This window comes from Amphiura filiformis, chromosome 7 (assembly GCF_039555335.1).
Source record: "Amphiura filiformis chromosome 7, Afil_fr2py, whole genome shotgun sequence".
Lineage (NCBI taxonomy): Eukaryota > Metazoa > Echinodermata > Ophiuroidea > Amphilepidida > Amphiuridae > Amphiura > Amphiura filiformis.
Window position 1 is genome coordinate 64,954,457 of NC_092634.1, and position 18,834 is coordinate 64,973,290.

The 18,834-nt window shown below is 38.8% G+C and overlaps 2 protein-coding genes across 2 annotated transcripts; both read left to right on the forward strand.

Moving 5' to 3' along the window:
* The first annotated feature begins 11,840 nt into the window (after positions 1-11,840).
* Positions 11,841-12,305, forward strand: LOC140158009 (uncharacterized). Its single transcript, XM_072181257.1, has one exon. It carries the CDS (start codon positions 11,841-11,843, stop codon positions 12,303-12,305), a length of 465 nt encoding a protein of 154 aa, XP_072037358.1.
* Positions 12,306-13,497: 1,192 nt separating this feature from the next.
* On the forward strand, positions 13,498-14,508 carry LOC140158010 (craniofacial development protein 2-like). The gene has a single exon (XM_072181258.1). It carries the CDS (start codon positions 13,498-13,500, stop codon positions 14,506-14,508), a length of 1,011 nt encoding a protein of 336 aa, XP_072037359.1.
* The last annotated feature ends 4,326 nt before the right edge of the window (positions 14,509-18,834 follow it).

The window sequence follows — 18,834 nt, forward strand, 5'->3', positions numbered from 1 at the left end:
ACACAAAAACGTTTTTAAAACGTTTTAAATAAGTTATATTTTGGGTTTTGGTTTAGGTAAAAACGTTTTAATAACATTAAAATGTCGGGTTATACAAAGGTCATGAAATCGTTTTAAAACGTTTTGTATGAAAACACACTACAACAATATTTTTAAAATGTTTTCGAAATGTCATTGTAAACTATTGTTGCAAACATTTTTGGCCAAATATTTTGTCAACACGTAAATAACATTATATTACAATATTTGCACCCAGCAAGCACAGAAATGTTCTTAAAATGTTGTTTACAAAACGTTTTAATAACATTTAAATGTCGGGTTATATAAAGGTCGTGAAAACATTTTAAAAACGTTATTGTAAATATTTTGGGCAAACATTTTTTGCAAAATATTTTTCAACCTCAAAATAACATTCTGTTTAGAATGATTTGTACCAAGTTTTCAAAAATGTTTTTGAAATGTTATTAAAACGTTTTTATACCCTTTATATAACCCGACATTTAAATGTTTTCTGTAAAACATTTGTGTTTGCTGTGCAGTAAATTACCAACAAATGTTATTTAATGTTATTAAAACGTTTTATACCATTAATGTACCCTTTATATAACCCGACATTTAAACGTTTTCTGGCAACCTTTTATAACCTTTTGCGAATGATGTCGAAAACGTTTTGTGTTTGCTGGGTAGCGACGAAAACATAACAATGTGACCAATGCGTATCAATGTGAGTGTGAGCTTGAGCCTGATCTCTGACCCCCGGCGGTGACCTTGCTATTCAAGCCTTAGTAATTTTGAATTGGAATATTATCCTTGGCTGCAATTTAGATAGAAATTCGTGTATTGTAAATTTATTGAATATCATGCAATCTTAATTTTTTCATAATACCATCAAAACGTAATTTCAAAAATATCTACCTACGGAAAAAATATTTATCTACGGAAACTTTTACCATAATATTATTAACTTGCGACAAGTTACTTATTTTGCATCAAAGGAGGAACTCAAATACATTGGTAGACCACCCGCTGTGCTCGGGGCCACATTCCATAATTATGATGTCTGCGCCCATGGGTGTCACGTGTCCAGAAAGTTTTCCCGTGAAAATTTACCTATTAATTCTGACTGGATATATCGCTTTCAACTTTCTGATTGGGACTGATGTATTAGAAAGAAAAAATAGCCGCTACGTGATGAAATAAAACTATAGAGAAAATAATGGAAAACATGGCTTCTAGAGTTAGAGATGATAAATCGGGATGAGATGCTAAATGCTATCTTCAGTAGATAGCGACAAAAACATAACAAAAATCAAAATATACACCAAGACTTTCTTAGCATGCGCTCGTTCTGCGCACATTTAAAAAAACAACATCCGGCCTAATGCCGAACTATTAAAAAAAAGGTACAAAAAAAATTAGAAAGAAAATAATTAACCGCTTCGTTATGAAATAAAAATGTAGAGAAAATAATGTAAAACATGGATTCTAGAGTAGAAAAAGATGCTAAATGCTATCTCATCAGTAGACGACAAAAACATAACAAAAATCAAAATATACCCTAAATCTTTCCTAGCAGGCGCTCGCTCTGCATGCATTAAAAAAAAAATCGTCATTCGGCCCAATGCTGAGCTATTTAAAAAAAGCTAATAAAACAGTGAAACATGGAGGTCCGGAACCTGATGAGTCTGTAATATTGCTGTAAAATTTCTGACCGGGGCTGATGTAAATAATTAGCCGCTACGTGATGAAACTAAAATAAAGAGAAAATAATGTTAAAACATGCCTAGAGTAGAAAGTGATGATGAATCGCGATGAGATGCTATGCTATTGTTACGAGTCGTACTTGACTCAAGGCCAAAATCACCTTTTACCCGAACTCACACGAATGCACAACACAAATACACTGTTTATTTAAGCTAACAAAATCTAAGTCTTTAATTGAAAACAGAGTATGATTGGTACATATAATAACAATATCGCATATACAATAAAATCACACAATGACAGTTTTACTCTATGACTACTTAACCAGCTGTCTTCGTGTTGGTGATCCTAGAGTTCTTGCAATGTTCTGGACGACTGATGTAATATATCCTTATTCGCTTGTCCTGCGAAAATCAGCGATGTCCATAGTACACTTGCATTTATAAATCCTTGCGTATAAAATCCTCATACGAAAATGATGATGCTTCCTCCAATCTCCTTTGCGCTGCTATCTCCACAAATATATCTCCTATGCGCTGCTTTCTCCACAAATATGTCTCCTTGCGCTGCTTTCTCCAAAAATGGTGTTTCTTTCACCAACCACTCTTTTTCCAGGGAACAGGTTTCTTTAACACAGCTCCGCTGTTTTTTTGACAGATGCGTTGCCTTCACAAACCCAGCAAACTCCAGCAATTTGACAGAAGAACTTTTAATCCTTTGATGAGGAAGAGCACTTTTGTGTGCTCGCTGTCTTCTTCGTTGCTGTATTAAAACTAGCTCAATTATTGGCTATATAAACTGGTTAAAATGTACTTCTTTTTTTGAAGCACGAAGACCATCACACACATGTGGAGTTTTCAATCTCACATGACATTCTGTAAAGTCCCAACAAAAGCCTTCAGCTTTTTATATCAGTACTCATGCAAAAAACCCATCATCTATTAATAAACCATTACTTCAATCACATTTTCACAACATTGCTGCAATCTTGGGATTTCCCAAGATTAATTATACACATTCACATTACATCACTTCCTGGGGGTTTTCCTGATGGTGCAACAATGAACTTGGGCTTTCTAAGTTCCAAACATAGATCTGACTTTGTTTACAATAATTTGGGGAATTCCAAAATACAAGGGGTTTCCCATCTCATGAAATACTTTCAGCTTGTAAACAAAGTTAAATAATTAAATTAAATCAAATTACTCAGGGCACATCACACCTCCCCTTAAAAGAAGAAAGTTCGAATGTAATGAAAACTTTCTTAAATGTTTTCTTCTTTTACATCAACTTCAACATATTATCAACTTTGAGTATTTAACTCATCATACACAGTGACTACTTGTCACACATGTTCCCTTTTAAAAGGAATTTTTGTTTTTCAGGTTTTCTATGCAATTCTGGACAGGGCATCAGCCATTACATTGTCTTTTCCCTTAATATGTTTGATGTCCAGATTGTACTCTTGCAAGGTCAAACTCCACCTCACCAGTCTTTGGTTTTTGTTCTTCATCCTGTTGATGAAGGTGAGGGATTGTGATCTGTGAAAACAAGCACAGGGTATACTGTGGTACCCAAATACACATCAAAATGTAGCAATGCTAATAGCATTGCTAGACACTCCTTCTCAATTGTGGAGTAATTTCTCTGGTGCTTGTTGAACTTCCTTGAAAAGTAACATATGGGGTGGTCAATTTGATCTTCACCCTCTTGCATCACAACACCTCCACAGCCTATGTCACTGGCATCAACAGTCAACTTGAACTGCTTCTGAAAATCAGGTGCAGTTAGCACTGGTGAACTCATGATAATTGACTTGACTTTGTGAAAAGCATTTTCACACTGTTCTGACCAAATGAATTTTGCATCTTTCTTCAACAAATCAGTCAAAGGACTTGCTATCTCTGAAAAGTTTGGACAGAACTTTCTATAATAGCCAACCATTCCTAGAAATCTCATGAGTGCCTTCTTGTTTACAGGTGTGGGGTATTGCTCAATTGCTTCAACTTTGGCTTTGATAGGTTTCACCTGACCTTGACCTACAACATATCCTAAGTATGTGACTGTGGCATGGCAAAACTCACTTTTACCAGATTGACTGTCAACTGTACTTCAGACAGCTTCTCAAACAATTGATGGAGTTGTTCCATGTGTTGTTCCCAAGTTTGACTGTAAACAATCAAATCATCTACATACGCTTCACATCCCTCTATGTCTGCCACAATTTGGTTCACCATTCTCTGAAATGTTGCTGGGGCGTTTTTCAACCCGAATGGCATAACTTTGTATTGGTAAAGACCAAATGGTGTACAAAAAGCAGAAATCTCTTTGGCACGGTCTGTGAGTGGAACCTGCCAGTACCCTTTCAAAAGATCAAATTTGCTAACAAATTTTGCATTCCCAATTTTGTCTATGCAATCATCAATTCTTGGAATTGGGTACGAGTCTGTCTTTGAATGAACATTTGCAGCTCTCATGTCTGCGACCAATCGGTATGAACCATCAGGCTTGGGAACAAGAATACATGGTGAACTCCACTCACTACTACTTGGTTCTATGATATCCTTGGCTCGCATATAATTAATCTCATTTTTGAGATGTTCCATTTTCAATGGATTGACTCTGTAAGGATGCTGCTTGATTGGTTTTGTATCACCAACATCTACATCATGAAATGCAGCATTTGTTCTACTTGGCGTATCAGGAAATATATTGTCAAATTTGTGAATCAAATTTGCAATTTGACTTTGTTGATCTTGAGAAAGATGACCTAACTTTGAGTCCAAATTAGTGAGCACATCAGAATTGTTCAATTTTACATTATACTCTTTGTGCTCTAGCTCTTTATCCTGGTCATATGTGACATCAGAATTATCATCTTTACTCTTGTCTACATTGGCGATTTTGTCTACATCGGCATGTTTGTCTACATTATCAGCATGTTTTACTGTACACACAGGTTTTGGAATGCCACTGTCACTTCTTTCAACATACTCTTTGAGCATATTTATGTGGCATAACTGCCTGCTCTTGCGTCTACCAGGAGTCTTGATAATATAATCTACTTCACCCACTTTTGACTCTACTTCACATGGGCCATGATATCTGGCTTGTAATGGGTGTCCTGGAATTGGAAACAGTACTAGAACTTTGTCACCTGGTTTGAACACTCTCTCTTTGCATGTTTATCATACCATTGTTTCATTTTGGCCTGACCCTGTTTCAAGTTTTCTTTGGCGATATCAGTTACTCTGTTAAGCCTATGCTTAAAATTGGAGACATAATCCAACAAATTGATATCTGATTTCTCATTGAGCCACTTTTCTTTCAACAACTTTAAGGGTCCGCGTACTGTGTGTCCAAACACTAACTCAAAAGGACTAAATCCTAAAGTTTCCTGAACAGCTTCCCTAGCAGCAAACAACAACAAGTGCACTCCCTCATCCCAGTCCCTCTGAAATTCCAAACAGTATGTTCTGATCATGTTTTTCAATGTTTGGTGGAACCTTTCTAGTGCACCTTGTGATTCTGGATGGTAAGCACTTGAGGTATACTGTTCTATACCTAATTGATGCATGACCTGCTGAAATACTCCAGAAGTAAGGTTTGATCCTTGGTCTGACTGTATGGACTTGGGGAGCCCCACAAATGTGAAGAACTTGGTTAAAGCTTTCACTATTGTCACTGCTTTAATATTTCTCAAAGGTATGGCTTCAGGAAAGCGTGTTGACGCGCACATAATTGTCAGAAGGTATTGATTACCTGACTTAGTCTTTGGTAGGGGGCCTACACAATCAATAATAACCCTACTAAATGGTTCATCAAAGGCTGGAATTGGCTTCAATGGAGCAGGAGGTATTTTCTGATTTGGCTTCCTACAACTTGGCATATGTGACATGTTTTGCAATATTCAGAAACATCTTTTCTGAGAGTGGGCCACCAGAAATGTCTCAGAATTCTTTCATGAGTTTTCTTAACACCCAAATGCCCTGCCATGGGACTATCATGTGCTATGTTAATAACTTCAGTGTGGTAGACTTTTGGTACCACAATTTGGTGCACTACCTTCCACTCTTCATCGGCAGGCACATCAGGTGGGCGCCACTTTCTCATTAGCACACCATCTTGTTTGTAAAAACAGACAGAATTTTGTTCTGCTTCTTCTAGGGTCAATGCCCTTTGATTGATCTCTTTGAGTTCTGGGTCATTTTGTTGCTCCAGAATCAGCTTGTCATGACTTAATGGGTCTTTCATGGTTTCCCCAATTTGTTCATGCTCAGAGGCTGTGTCATTTTTAGGGGTATTTTTATCCCCAGGAGAAGGAAGTTGATCTTCTTTCTCATTCAACTTTGACACAAATGTGTCTTCCAAATTGTAGCCTAAGTCATCAATTTGGTTGTCCTCAATTGTTTCTAATGAGGCTCTCTTACTCATTGCCCGTGTCACTGCACATGCAGGAAATATCTCCTCTTCCTCACTATTATCATCCTGTATACAGGGCTTATTCTGTGACTATTGGGTCAGGAAAAACCTTCCCCTGCCAGATCATTTCCTAGCAACATGGACACTCCCTTGACTGGCAATTCATGTCTAACTCCTATGGTTACAGGACCAGAAACCAAGTCAGATGTCAAGTTAATTTTGTGGAGAGGTACACTAATTATTTCCATCCCAATACCCTGGATCAAAGCATTACCTGCTGAACTATCCTCATTAAAGGGCAAAGTTCCTTCCAGAATCATAGACCGTGCACAACACGTATCTCGCACAATCTTAATGGGCTTTGGACTACCATTATCACCAAGTGATACCACTCCCTCTAACACAAATGGTTCAAATTCTTCACACACCTTGTCTGTCTCACCTCCCTTTTGTGGGAATTCTTGTTTCTTGATTTGACTGACTTGTTTCTTTGACACAAGTGACACTGCACATCCTACAGTATTACTAGCAGTTTGCTGCTGTTTTTGTGCGTCTTGTCTGCCTTTTAAGAAATAACACTGGGTCATCGTATGCCCTGGTCTCTTACAATGAGTACAAGTTACTTTGGCTTTAAATTCAGTCCCAAATTTTTCTCTGTTACCTGAACTCCCTGGGGTCCCTCTACCACCAGCACTATGCTGTGAATTAGACTGAGGTTTCACTTCTTGTGTACCACCCTGATTTGCTCTAGGTTGATTATGGCTGAACCTGTTTGAATAACTTCTGTTATGACCAAATCTACTCCCATTCAATTTGTGAGTTAAGCCATAGTCGTCCGCCATTGTCGCCGCCTCATTTAGCGTCTTAATTTTGCTAGCGCTTTCATCCAAATGGGTTTTAATGTCAACGTGGACACATTTCTTGAACTCTTCTATAAGAACTAATTGCTTAAGTTGGCCGAAATCATCTTTGACTTCTTTTGACCCAAGCCACCTGTCAAACATTTGTTCTTTTACTCTGGCAAATTCTACATGGGTTTGATCTGCTTGCTTTCTTGAATCTCTGAACTTTTGTCTGTATGCTTCAGGCACCAATTCATAGGCCTTAAGGACTGCTTGTTTGACTTCTTCATAATTATTACACTTCTCTATTGGTAGAGCTGAGTAAGTTTCCCTGGCCTTCCCCACAAAACTACTTTGTAACAGTAGGGTCCAATGCTCTGGAGGCCATTTCAAATTTGTAGCTACCTTTTCAAAATGTTGAAAGTACTCGTCAACTTCTTTCTCTTTGAATTTAGGCACAAGCTTTACATACTTTGTAACATCAAACCCTGACTTTGACTTTGAGGAGAAACTTGATGAGTATTTGTCACCTAGCTTAGCCAACTTCTCTTGTTCAAACTCAATTTCTTTTTCTTTCAAATGTGCTTCCAGCGCCATCTTTTCATGGCGCGCTTTGTCTTCCATTGCCATTTTCTGTTTCTCCATATCTAATCTTTCTTGTCTTTCTTGTTTTTCATTCTCTAACTTGATAATTTCCAGTTTTTTCTTTTTGATCCATTTCCATTTTCTTTTGGTCCATTTCCATTTTCCTCAATTCTAATTGAATTTCCAACTCTTTCAACTTAAATGCTGAGTCCCCACCAATTTCTACTTCAAGTTTCTCTTCCAAATAGGATTCATCAAAAATATCTTCCCGACCAAAACATCTATCAAGGCATTTTGATTATTTGCTTTCTTGTAGCTTGCTTTACTTTCAAGTCATAACGTTGGGCAAATGCCAATAAATCAGGCTTCTTCAACTCATCAAACTTCTCCCAATTTATAGTTTCAAGAAACTCTTCTGCTTTGAACTCTGTCATACTGTACTTTCACTTTCAAGACTCAGTAAATGAATGTTAACTTTTTTACAGTGTATTTCCCCGGACGCGAGCCCCCAATTTTTGTTACGAGTCGTACTTGACTCAAGGCCAAAATCACCTTTTACCCGAACTCACACGAATGCACAACACAAATACACTGTTTATTTAAGCTAACAAAATCTAAGTCTTTAATTGAAAACAGAGTATGATTGGTACATATAATAACAATATCGCATATACAATAAAATCACACAATGACAGTTTTACTCTATGACTACTTAACCAGCTGTCTTCGTGTTGGTGATCCTAGAGTTCTTGCAATGTTCTGGACGACTGATGTAATATATCCTTATTCGCTTGTCCTGCGAAAATCAGCGATGTCCATAGTACACTTGCATTTATAAATCCTTGCGTATAAAATCCTCATACGAAAATGATGATGCTTCCTCCAATCTCCTTTGCGCTGCTATCTCCACAGATATATCTCCTATGCGCTGCTTTCTCCACAAATATGTCTCCTTGCGCTGCTTTCTCCAAAAATGGTGTTTCTTTCACCAACCACTCTTTTTCCAGGGAACAGGTTTCTTTAACACAGCTCCGCTGTTTTTTTGACAGATGCGTTGCCTTCACAAACCCAGCAAACTCCAGCAATTTGACAGAAGAACTTTTAATCCTTTGATGAGGAAGAGCACTTTTGTGTGCTCGCTGTCTTCTTCGTTGCTGTATTAAAACTAGCTCAATTATTGGCTATATAAACTGGTTAAAATGTACTTCTTTTTTGAAGCACGAAGACCATCACACACATGTGGAGTTTTCAATCTCACATGACATTCTGTAAAGTCCCAACAAAAGCCTTCAGCTTTTTATATCAGTACTCATGCAAAAACCCATCATCTATTAATAAACCATTACTTCAATCACATTTTCACAACATTGCTGCAATCTTGGGATTTCCCAAGATTAATTATACACATTCACATTACATCACTTCCTGGGGGGTTTTCCTGATGGTGCAACAATGAACTGGGGCTTTCCAAGTTCCAAACATAGATCTGACTTTGTTTACAATAATTTGGGGGAATTCCAAAATACAAGGGGGTTTCCCATCTCATGAAATACTTTCAGCTTGTAAACAAAGTTAAATAATTAAATTAAATCAAATTACTCAGGGCACATCACACTATTTTCAGTAGATATCGATAAAACATAACAAAGATCAAAATATATCCTAAGACTTTCATAGCTAGTCTCCACGGCAGCCAGTTTGGTTCCGCTCCCTCCACACAAAGAGTCTGCCAATGGCCACTTATAACGCCGTTTCTGATTGGCTACACGTATGTAGCTGTAGAGCTGTACATACGGAAACTTGATCATGTTGATTGACCTCAGTCAGCTGGCGAGATGGCGGGTCAAAATTGCTCATGAATAATTAAGTAGCCGTCTAGCCGATCGACCAATTGAAAGCTTCGTTTGACGTCAAGCTGGATGACGTCGTCAGAAAATCGTAAGCCAATCAAAAAGGACCAGTTCGTCATCATTGGCAGACTGTTTGTGTGGAGGGAGCGTAACCAAACTGGCTGCGAAGGAGACTATTTCCTAGCACGCGCTCGCTCTGCGCGCATTAAAAAAAACATCATTCGGCCTAATGCTGAGCCATTAAAAAAGGTAAAAAACACTGTTGGGTCAGTCCTTGCCATGCTGGCTAGTCGTCACTGCGCCGACTCATAATTATTAAAATGGTTAGGCTCATGACGTCCTGGAGCTGCCATCCGATTATAATAGAATCGGGCACGGAAATATCGGTATGAAGATAAAATGTTGTCATTGGTGAGTGGGTATGTAGATTAAAAAGTGTCATTGGTAAGTTGGTGTGCAAATCAAATGGTGTCAGTGAGTGGATGTGCTGTTCAAACGGTGCTGCCGAGTGGGTGTGCATATCAAATGGCTTCATTTGTGAGTGGGTGATGAAGGTCAAATGGTGTCATTGCTGAGCGTGTGTGCATATCAGGTGAGTGGGTATTCAGATCAAATGGTGTCATTGGTGAGTGGGTGTGCAGATGAAATGGTGTCATTGGTGAGTGGGTATGTAGATTAAAAAGTGTCATTGGTAAGTTGGTGTGCAAATCAAATGGTGTCAGTGAGTGGATGTGCTGTTCAAACGATGCTGCCGAGTGGGTGTGCATATCAAATGGCTTCATTTGTGAGTGGGTGATGAAGGTCAAATGGTGTCATTGCTGAGCGTGTGTGCATATCAGGTGAGTGGGTATTCAGATCAAATGGTGTCATTGGTGAGTGGGTGTGCAGATGAAATGGTGTCATTTGTGAGTGGGTGTGCTAGTCAAATGGAGTCATTGGTGAGTGGGTGTGTAGATTAAATGGTGTCATTGAGTGGGTTTGTGGGTCAAATGGTCATTAGTGAGTGGTTGTGCAGGTCAAATGGTGTCATTGGTGAGCGGGTGCATAATTAAATTGTGTCATTGGTGAGTGAGTGTGCAGATCAAAAGTAATGGTGTGCAAGTCAAATGGTTTCATTTGCGAGTGGGTGAACATGTCAAATGGTGTCATTAGTGAGTGGGTGTGCATATCAAATGGCTTCATCTGCGATTGGATGAACATGTCAAATGGTGTCATTGGTGAGTTGGTGTATAGATTAAATTGTGTCATTGGTGAGTGAGGTTGCAGATTAATGGTGTCATGGTGAGTGGGTGTGCAAGTCAAATGGTTTCATTTGCGAGTGGGTGAACGTGTCAAATGGTGTCATTAGTGAGTGGGTGTGCTGGTTCAAATGGCCAGCGAGTGGGTGCGCAAGTCAAATGGGTTCAATCAAACGGTAGCATTGGTGATTTGGTGTACGGGTCAAATGGTGGGTACAACAAGTTACAATAGACTGATTGACAAACTATAATGAGCTGTGACATCATCACCCAATTTACATCTCGCCGTTCACAGCCAATACAATTGGAGCACCATTGGCCTGTTTGCCAAATATTCATGAGAACCGCATACCCTGCCACGAGAGGATGATCATGTAAATGAGAAGGTGCACAATGACCTGCGCGGCTATAGAGGCTGTGCATATGACGTACCATCAGGCGCGTAGCAAACGGGGGGACAGGGTGGACGTAGGGAACAAGAGGTTTAAGATGGTATGATTCAATGGCCTCTGTCTCGAAATTATCCATAAATAAGTTGGAAGTGACTGGGAATAGTGGCGAGCCCATCGATTGGCCCTCTTGTTGCTCATAGAATTTCCCCTGCCATTTGAAATATGTTGACTGAAGACATAATTTAGTAAGTTCAACAACATCATCTGGTGATAGGCGTGTTCTTTGTAGAGAATTGTAGATCGTTTTGTAGAGAATTGCCAATGATGTTACATTTTGTATGGTACAGATATGTCGATGACACATTTGTGGTCTGGCAACACGGCAGGGATGAATTAAACATGTTCCTTGAACATTTAAACAGCCAACATCCTGCCATCAAATTCACCATGGAATTGGAAAACAATGGTTCCCTTCCATTCCTAGATGTGTTAGTTCAACGATCAGAAAACCAGTTGAGTTTCTCAATCTATAGAAAGCCTACTCACACTGATCGATACCTCCACTTTTCATCCAGTCATCATATATTGTATATCTGCCAAGAACAGTGTAGTTAACACACTGGTTCAACGAGCTCTCATCATATGTGATGAAACTGCACTGCCTAAGGAAATCAAGCATATCAAGAACGCTTTAAGCAACAATGGCTATCCCATCAATCTATAGTTCAAAGGGCAGTCAACAAACAATCAAAACGGCTTGACGAAGAAATTCGTATAGTGGGGGATGAACACAAAGGAGTGACATTCATGCCATATGTCCAGGGAGTATCTGAGAAAGTCTGTAGATTTTTGAACCGTGCAGGGGTCAAGACATATTACTCAAGGTCTAAGAAACTAAGAGATATTCTTAGCCACCCAAAAGACCCTCAGCCTAAAGATCATGGACCATGTGTCTATTCCATCCCATGTAGTTGTGGTGAACAATACATTGGGCAAACTAAAAGACCCCTACAAGTGAGGCTCAACGAACACAAGAAGGCCACTGAGAATAAGAAGATAGAGAAATCAGCTTTAGCTGAACATGCTTGTAAAGAAGGCCATGAACCTATCTGGGATGACTCTAAATCCCTTGTACAAGTTCCACACAAAGGCACGAGGCACATTCGAGAAGCCTTAGAAATTAGAACGAATGAAAATACCACCATTAACAGGATGGATGGCAAAAAGATCAGCCGTATGTGGAACAGCCTCAGCTACCATGGTAAATCATAATTCCTGATTGACAGTTGTCACTCTATTGACAGATAGGAGTGACATGTCAACATTGATTGACAGACAGGAAGTTCTTTTATTCACACAAGACAATAGTCTTATCTTATGACATAACAGGAAGTAGGTTCCTTTTCATCATTGTTCTTTGAATCTTACATTATGACATAACAGGAAGTGACAGGAAGTGCTTTGTTTGTTCACAACAATAGACTTCTTTCTAGCCAATCATAATGACAGTATCTTATTTTTACCTGTATATAAGACTTGCTTTTTCAATTCTGTCTTTAGTCCTGATGAAGTCAGAGCCACATCTGACGAAAGCTTGACCAATTTCACACAGTGACTGGTTGCACCAGTACTGTAGTTTTCACACATTGACCGGCTACACCGGTAATGTGATATCCGACGGCGCACCCGAATAATAAAAATCAATTGTTATGGAATCCCGTCGTGAAAGCCTATCTACTTACTTTTTCGTATTATCATTATCAAAAAATATTGTTGAACTTAAAAATGTAGTATTCTATAAAGTCTGTCAGGCATGTACATAATGTCAAATAAAGTATGGTTTACCCTGAATTTATGTGGTCAATGAGTGTTTTACATTTTATCTACAAACACATTTCACATTATACTTTAAAAAGTATACTTGGAAAAAGAGTATCAGAACTGACCGAGTGCGAACCAACTTCTGAAACTGATTTATGGACATGCAAACAATTTAAGGTGGTAAACTGGCTGCATGATGCGCAACTCCAACCTTTGCTTTGCTAGCTTGCTTGCAACATTTGCTTTGCTTTGCTTTGCACTTACAACTTGCTTGCTAAGGTTGTAGGCACAAGAGGCATTTCCATCAGTCCTCCTGTTCCTAATCGCCTCTCTGTAGTTACCAACCCCACGTTCACGAAGATTGCATGTCAATCGCGCACCACCTGTTATGGCTTTGCCTTGCGGTAGAGTTAACAGACGGGGGCTCTGGGGGCAATATTCTGTGACCTGAAAGGCTGTTGGAGCAGTTTGGAAAGTCACAGAGTATTGTCAGCTGTAGGACATTTTCAATAACACCAGCCTAAGTCTCCAGGATTGTCCACAGAAGAAGGAGAATAAGGGAGAGGTAACCCTGACAGAAACCTCAATCGACACCACGCCCTGCCAGCGCGTCGATTTAAGGCAAAATACCCTTCAAGCATATATGGATAAGTATGACAAGAGAGGCCGTAAAGCCCATGGCCGAAATGGGCAACGAAATTGTAGCAACAGATCCAGGGACCGCTCAGGAGCGCAGGCTTCAGATGAAACCGTACAGTCAAAGCCGAAAGGAAGCTGTGAGGTAGAAGGGAGTATGGAAACTGGAAAACTGACTACAATTTACCTGTGTACATATAATGTGAGAACGTTGAAAGATGAAGAAAAGCTGGAGAACCTAATGGAAGATCTAGAGGGTTTCAAGTGGAATGTTATTGGTCTGGCAGAAACAAGACGGGAAGGCGAAGGACTAACACAACTAAAGGGAGGCGCATGGTTTTTCAACCATGGCAAAACAGAGGACAATGTAAATGCAAGAGGAGTGGGTTTCCTCATCCACCCCAATTTCAAAGATTATATAAAGGAAATTAAAAGCTATTCAAACAGGGTGGTAGCTTTGAATATTCAGCTTGCCAGAAAGGACCAGATGTGCGTAATACAGGTTTACGCCCCTACCACTGACTATGAAGACGTAGAAGTAGAGGAGTTCTATGAAGACATTGATAAAGCCGTTAAAGACAACAAAGGCAAATACACCATTGTTATGGGTGATCTCAACGCCAAGGTTGGAGAATGTAAAAATGGAGAAGAATCAATCTTGGGCAAATTTGGAGTGGGAGAAAGGAATAGGCGAGGAGAAATGCTCCTTGAGTTTGCTGCAGAACAGAAACTCATAATAGCCAATACATTCTTCAAAAAAGACAAAAGGAGGTACTGGACATGGGAAAGTCCAAATGGAGTAACCAGGAACCAGATAGATTTTATATTATGCAGCCAAAAAGGAATTGTGAATAACTGTGAAGTTATCACCAAGGTAGACATTGCTAGTGACCATAGAATGGTCAGGGCAACAATTTGCATCAACACTAAGCTTGCAAGGCTTAAATTCATCAATAATAAAAAGAAGAAAAGAATTGACATTCTAAAGTTGAAAGAGAGGAAAGAGGAATTCAACTGAAGTTGAAGAACCGCTTTGCGGGTCTGGAGATACAGGACATAGATATGGATACTAGATGCGACCACCTAACTACATCATTGTTAGAGGAAGCAGCAAGTATAGCACCATCAAAGAAAGAGGATGAAAGCAAATCTGAGGAGGATAAAGCAATTGAAGACCTCGATACAAGAAGGAAAGCTCTGAGAAAAATAACAATCAAATCAAGAGCTGAGAAGATCGAATATGCTGAAATTGTTAAAACAGTAAGGAAGAAGAGAAGACAACGAACAAGAAAGAGAAAACATGCAAGCATACTCAAGATTTTGCAAAGTGGAAAAGGCCCGAAAACTATCATAAAACAAGACCGCAAAAAGTCAAGAATTAATAAATTAAAGCACAAAGATGGAACTGTTACATCAGACAGGTCAGAAATTCTGCGAATATGTGCAGAGTTCTACCAAGACCTGTATACTTCAACAAAAACTCAAGAGAAAGGCAAACCAAAATACACCAATACAAGCGTTGAAACAACAGAGGTACCTCCAATTCTACACAATGAGGTAGAAGAGGCCTTAAGACAAATGAAGGACAACAAGGCACCAGGCATTGATGATGTTACAAGTGACATAATCAAAGCCGGGGGAGAAGAGGCAATACTACAGCTAACAAAACTTTACAATCAAATACTGGAAACAAAGAAGATACCAAAGAAATGGAAAGAAGCTAAAATTATTTTACTTCACAAAAAGGAGGACAAGGCAGATATCAAAAACTACCGCCCAATCAGCCTTCTTTCTCATGTATACAAGATATTCACAAAAATCATCCAAAGCAGATTAAAAGCTACATTAGACCAAAATCAACCCAGAGAGCAAGCCGGTTTTAGGGAAGATTCTCAACCACAGATCACCTACAGGCGATAAATCAACTGATTGAAAAATCAAATGAATACCAGCTTGATTTATGTCTTGGTTTTATAGATTACCAGAAAGCATTTGACTCCATAGAGCATACGGATATGTTTGATGCACTGAGGAAGAGCGGAATAAACGAAAACTACATCTGCATCCTAGAAGATATATACACAGATGCCATCGCCAAAATACACATAGATAATGATGTTTCCAAGGAGGTGAGAATAGAGAGAGGAGTGAGACAGGGAGATACATTATCACCAAAGATTTTCACAGCAGCACTGGAAGAGGTTTTCAAAAAGTCTAACCTAGAGAGAAAAGGAATCAACATCGACGGGGAGATGTTAACAGATCTTAGATTTGCAGATGACGTTGCACTAACAACAACATCGGTGAAGGATATGGAAGACCAACTGAACAGCTTGTGCAAAGAAAGTATACATGTGGGACTACAAATGCACAAAGGAAAAACACAGTTTATGACAAACTTTGAGACAAAAGAAACAATCACAATAGCAAATCACCAGATCAAGAAAGTTGACAACTATAAGTACCTAGGACAGACCTTGAGAATGGATACCAACACAGCTGAAGAGATCCTAATCCGTGTAAAGGCAGGTTGGAGATGCTTTGGTATGCATAAAGAACTGTTGACAGATAAAAACATACCACTGTCACTGAGGCGAAGAGTTTATGACCAGTGTGTGCTAACAACTATGACCTATGGTGCAGAGACTTGGTCCACAACAAAAGAAATGGAACAGAAATTGGTAACAGCACAGAGAGCTATGGAAAGGAAAATGCTCCACCTCTCATTGCGTGATAGAGTCAGACATACAGACATCAGGAAAGTAACCCAAGTCAAAGACATCTTGCAAAAGATTAAAGAAACTAAATGGAGATGGGCAGGTCACTTATCAAGAACTGACGATAACAGGTGGACGAAGAGACTTACAGAATGGCAGCCAAGGACTGGAAAGAGGAGAAGAGGAAGGCAAAAAAGACGATGGAGAGATGACATCACCACCTTCATGAGTACAACAGCTTGGGCATCAGCGGCTAGGAACAGCAGGAGATGGAAAATGCTGGAGGAGGGCTTCACACAGCAGTGGGTGAAACAGCCTGATGAGTGAGTGAGTGAGAAACAATTTATTTATTTTTTTGCCTCATGAAAGGTCTTCATTGATGATTTATGTGATTCAAGGAGTTTTGTTATCTAGTCCAGACATGGCCTCAATGGCCAGTTAGTGAAACCTATTTGAGAATTTTAAGTCCTACCTTAATAATATCAAGGTTGCTATAGGGATCAATTGATGCTGGTGAGCCTTCACTGAAGTTTCTCATATAAAACTTCTTTTTTGGTGATATAGATTCTACAAAAAATTGAGACAGGTGCATTATGCAGAGGTCATGTTCAAATACCCTGTTCTACGAACTTGACTGCCCCCTGTATCTTGTGTCAAGTCTTTGAATATTGTGACTGCAATTTTAAGAAAACATGCAAAATTGCATGTTTACCCACATCCCGCAAATTTGCCCAAAAGGATTATTGGCTGTTTAATTAAAAAGAGGATATTTTTTAATCCCACAAAATTAGTGCTGTTCTGGATTATTTTCTGGATTTAGAATTAGTTGGGACCCATTAGGGGCTGTGCAATAATAATGAGCCCCCAAGGAGGCAAATTTTTCAAATATTGCTTGCACCCCCCGGCCTGCCAGAAAATCTTTGACCCCTTGCGCACATGCCAAATTTTTGGGTTCCCAATTTTCAAACTTGAAATGGTCTCACTATTTAATGCAAGCTAGCGAGTGTGAATTGCATATTTGAAGGTTTCTGTACTGTTTTCCCGGGACTGTTTTCTTTAACTTTTTTAGTGCATGTTATTCAAAAGGTGCCAAAGCATAAATGTGTGCCCAAAATCGCCCCCTTTGGCCTGAAAAAAATTGCAAAACAATCACCCCCCATTTTACCCTCCCAGTGCTGATCACACAATCAGGACATCTTCAAGACAAAATATTGCAACAAAGTAGACATTATTGAGTTGGATACAAAATGATCCATGGATTTATTTTCACCACTAATTTCATTACAAAGATTGGTTATACATTCATGTTCGCTGAAGGATTTTTAACATTACTATCCCTCTGTCACAAATTACGGGAAAATATCTACGGTCAGGTGTCGTATTACATTCAGCCTTCCGCTTCATGGAATACAGCACCAGACCGTAGATATTTTTTCTGTATTTTGTGAACCGGGTTAAACTAATAGTGTCATTGGTGAGAGGGTGTGGAGATCAAATGTTGGCACCCCCGTTAACATACACGAGGTATGGATTCTATAAATGAGTTCCCAAGACTTGATATATGGGGTGTCATTTCTGCATGGTCTACATGGTTTTTATCCAGAGGTAAAAAAAATGTCCAAAACTTTTGTTACCTATGGAAATATAAAATGCGATGATTGGCTTTGACTCATTTCCTATTAGATCAATGTATTAATATAAAGAAATACACTGCAGTTTTGTAGTTAATGGGTATAATATATGGCCCCTACAATCCCTCTTGCCTTCAGATAAAATCAGATTCATTTCAGTAGAAAAATAACTGCCATTCTTGAAAGTATTTCACGAATTTTATACAAATTTTGAAAGTTAAATTATGAAAGAAAAAAAAAAAAAAGCTACCACATTTTTTCAGATTTTAAGGCTGGTCGGAAAAGGCTATACAAAAATTTTTAGGCTTAACTTGGCACCGTGGTACATGCATGTTACAAAAGGTAAATTTGCCATGAATACTGACTTATGCAAAGCACGTGCTCAATATACAAAATGGTTTAAAGTGTTTGCAATACTTTCAATATACATGTAAGCTTTGTTTTATGGTCTCATCCAGAGCCTTTAAGACAATAATATTTTACAATTCTACTAAATATACAGTACATCACGTACATGACATAGGAAAGCTTTCTTTTATGCAGTGAACTTCAGGAATCTTGCAACTATAATAATTTGGTTGCTACTTGGAAGTTATCCGAGTTCTAACATGTGCTAATCAATCAAAATGATGACAATGTCTTGGTATTTGAAGCCTACTTGACTTTAACCCCATCAGAACGTGAGGGCAGATTGTAAAGTCAAACTTCAAATAATACATCAAATGCAATTCATTGTAATTGATGTCAAATCAGTTCACGGCTCAAAAACACATTTGTTTACATTTTGTTTGATATGATCACATTTCATTTCATTTCATTTTATACGCCAGTAAACATAAAAATACATATATTGCACATTCAAAAGCACTACATCAAAATACATTCAGATATTTTTAAATATCTTATATACTTCTTATATATATCTTATACAGCATGTGGAAATGAGCAACCTGGCTTGGGCAGATAGCACCAACCTCCCGGGAGGGTGGGGCGGAG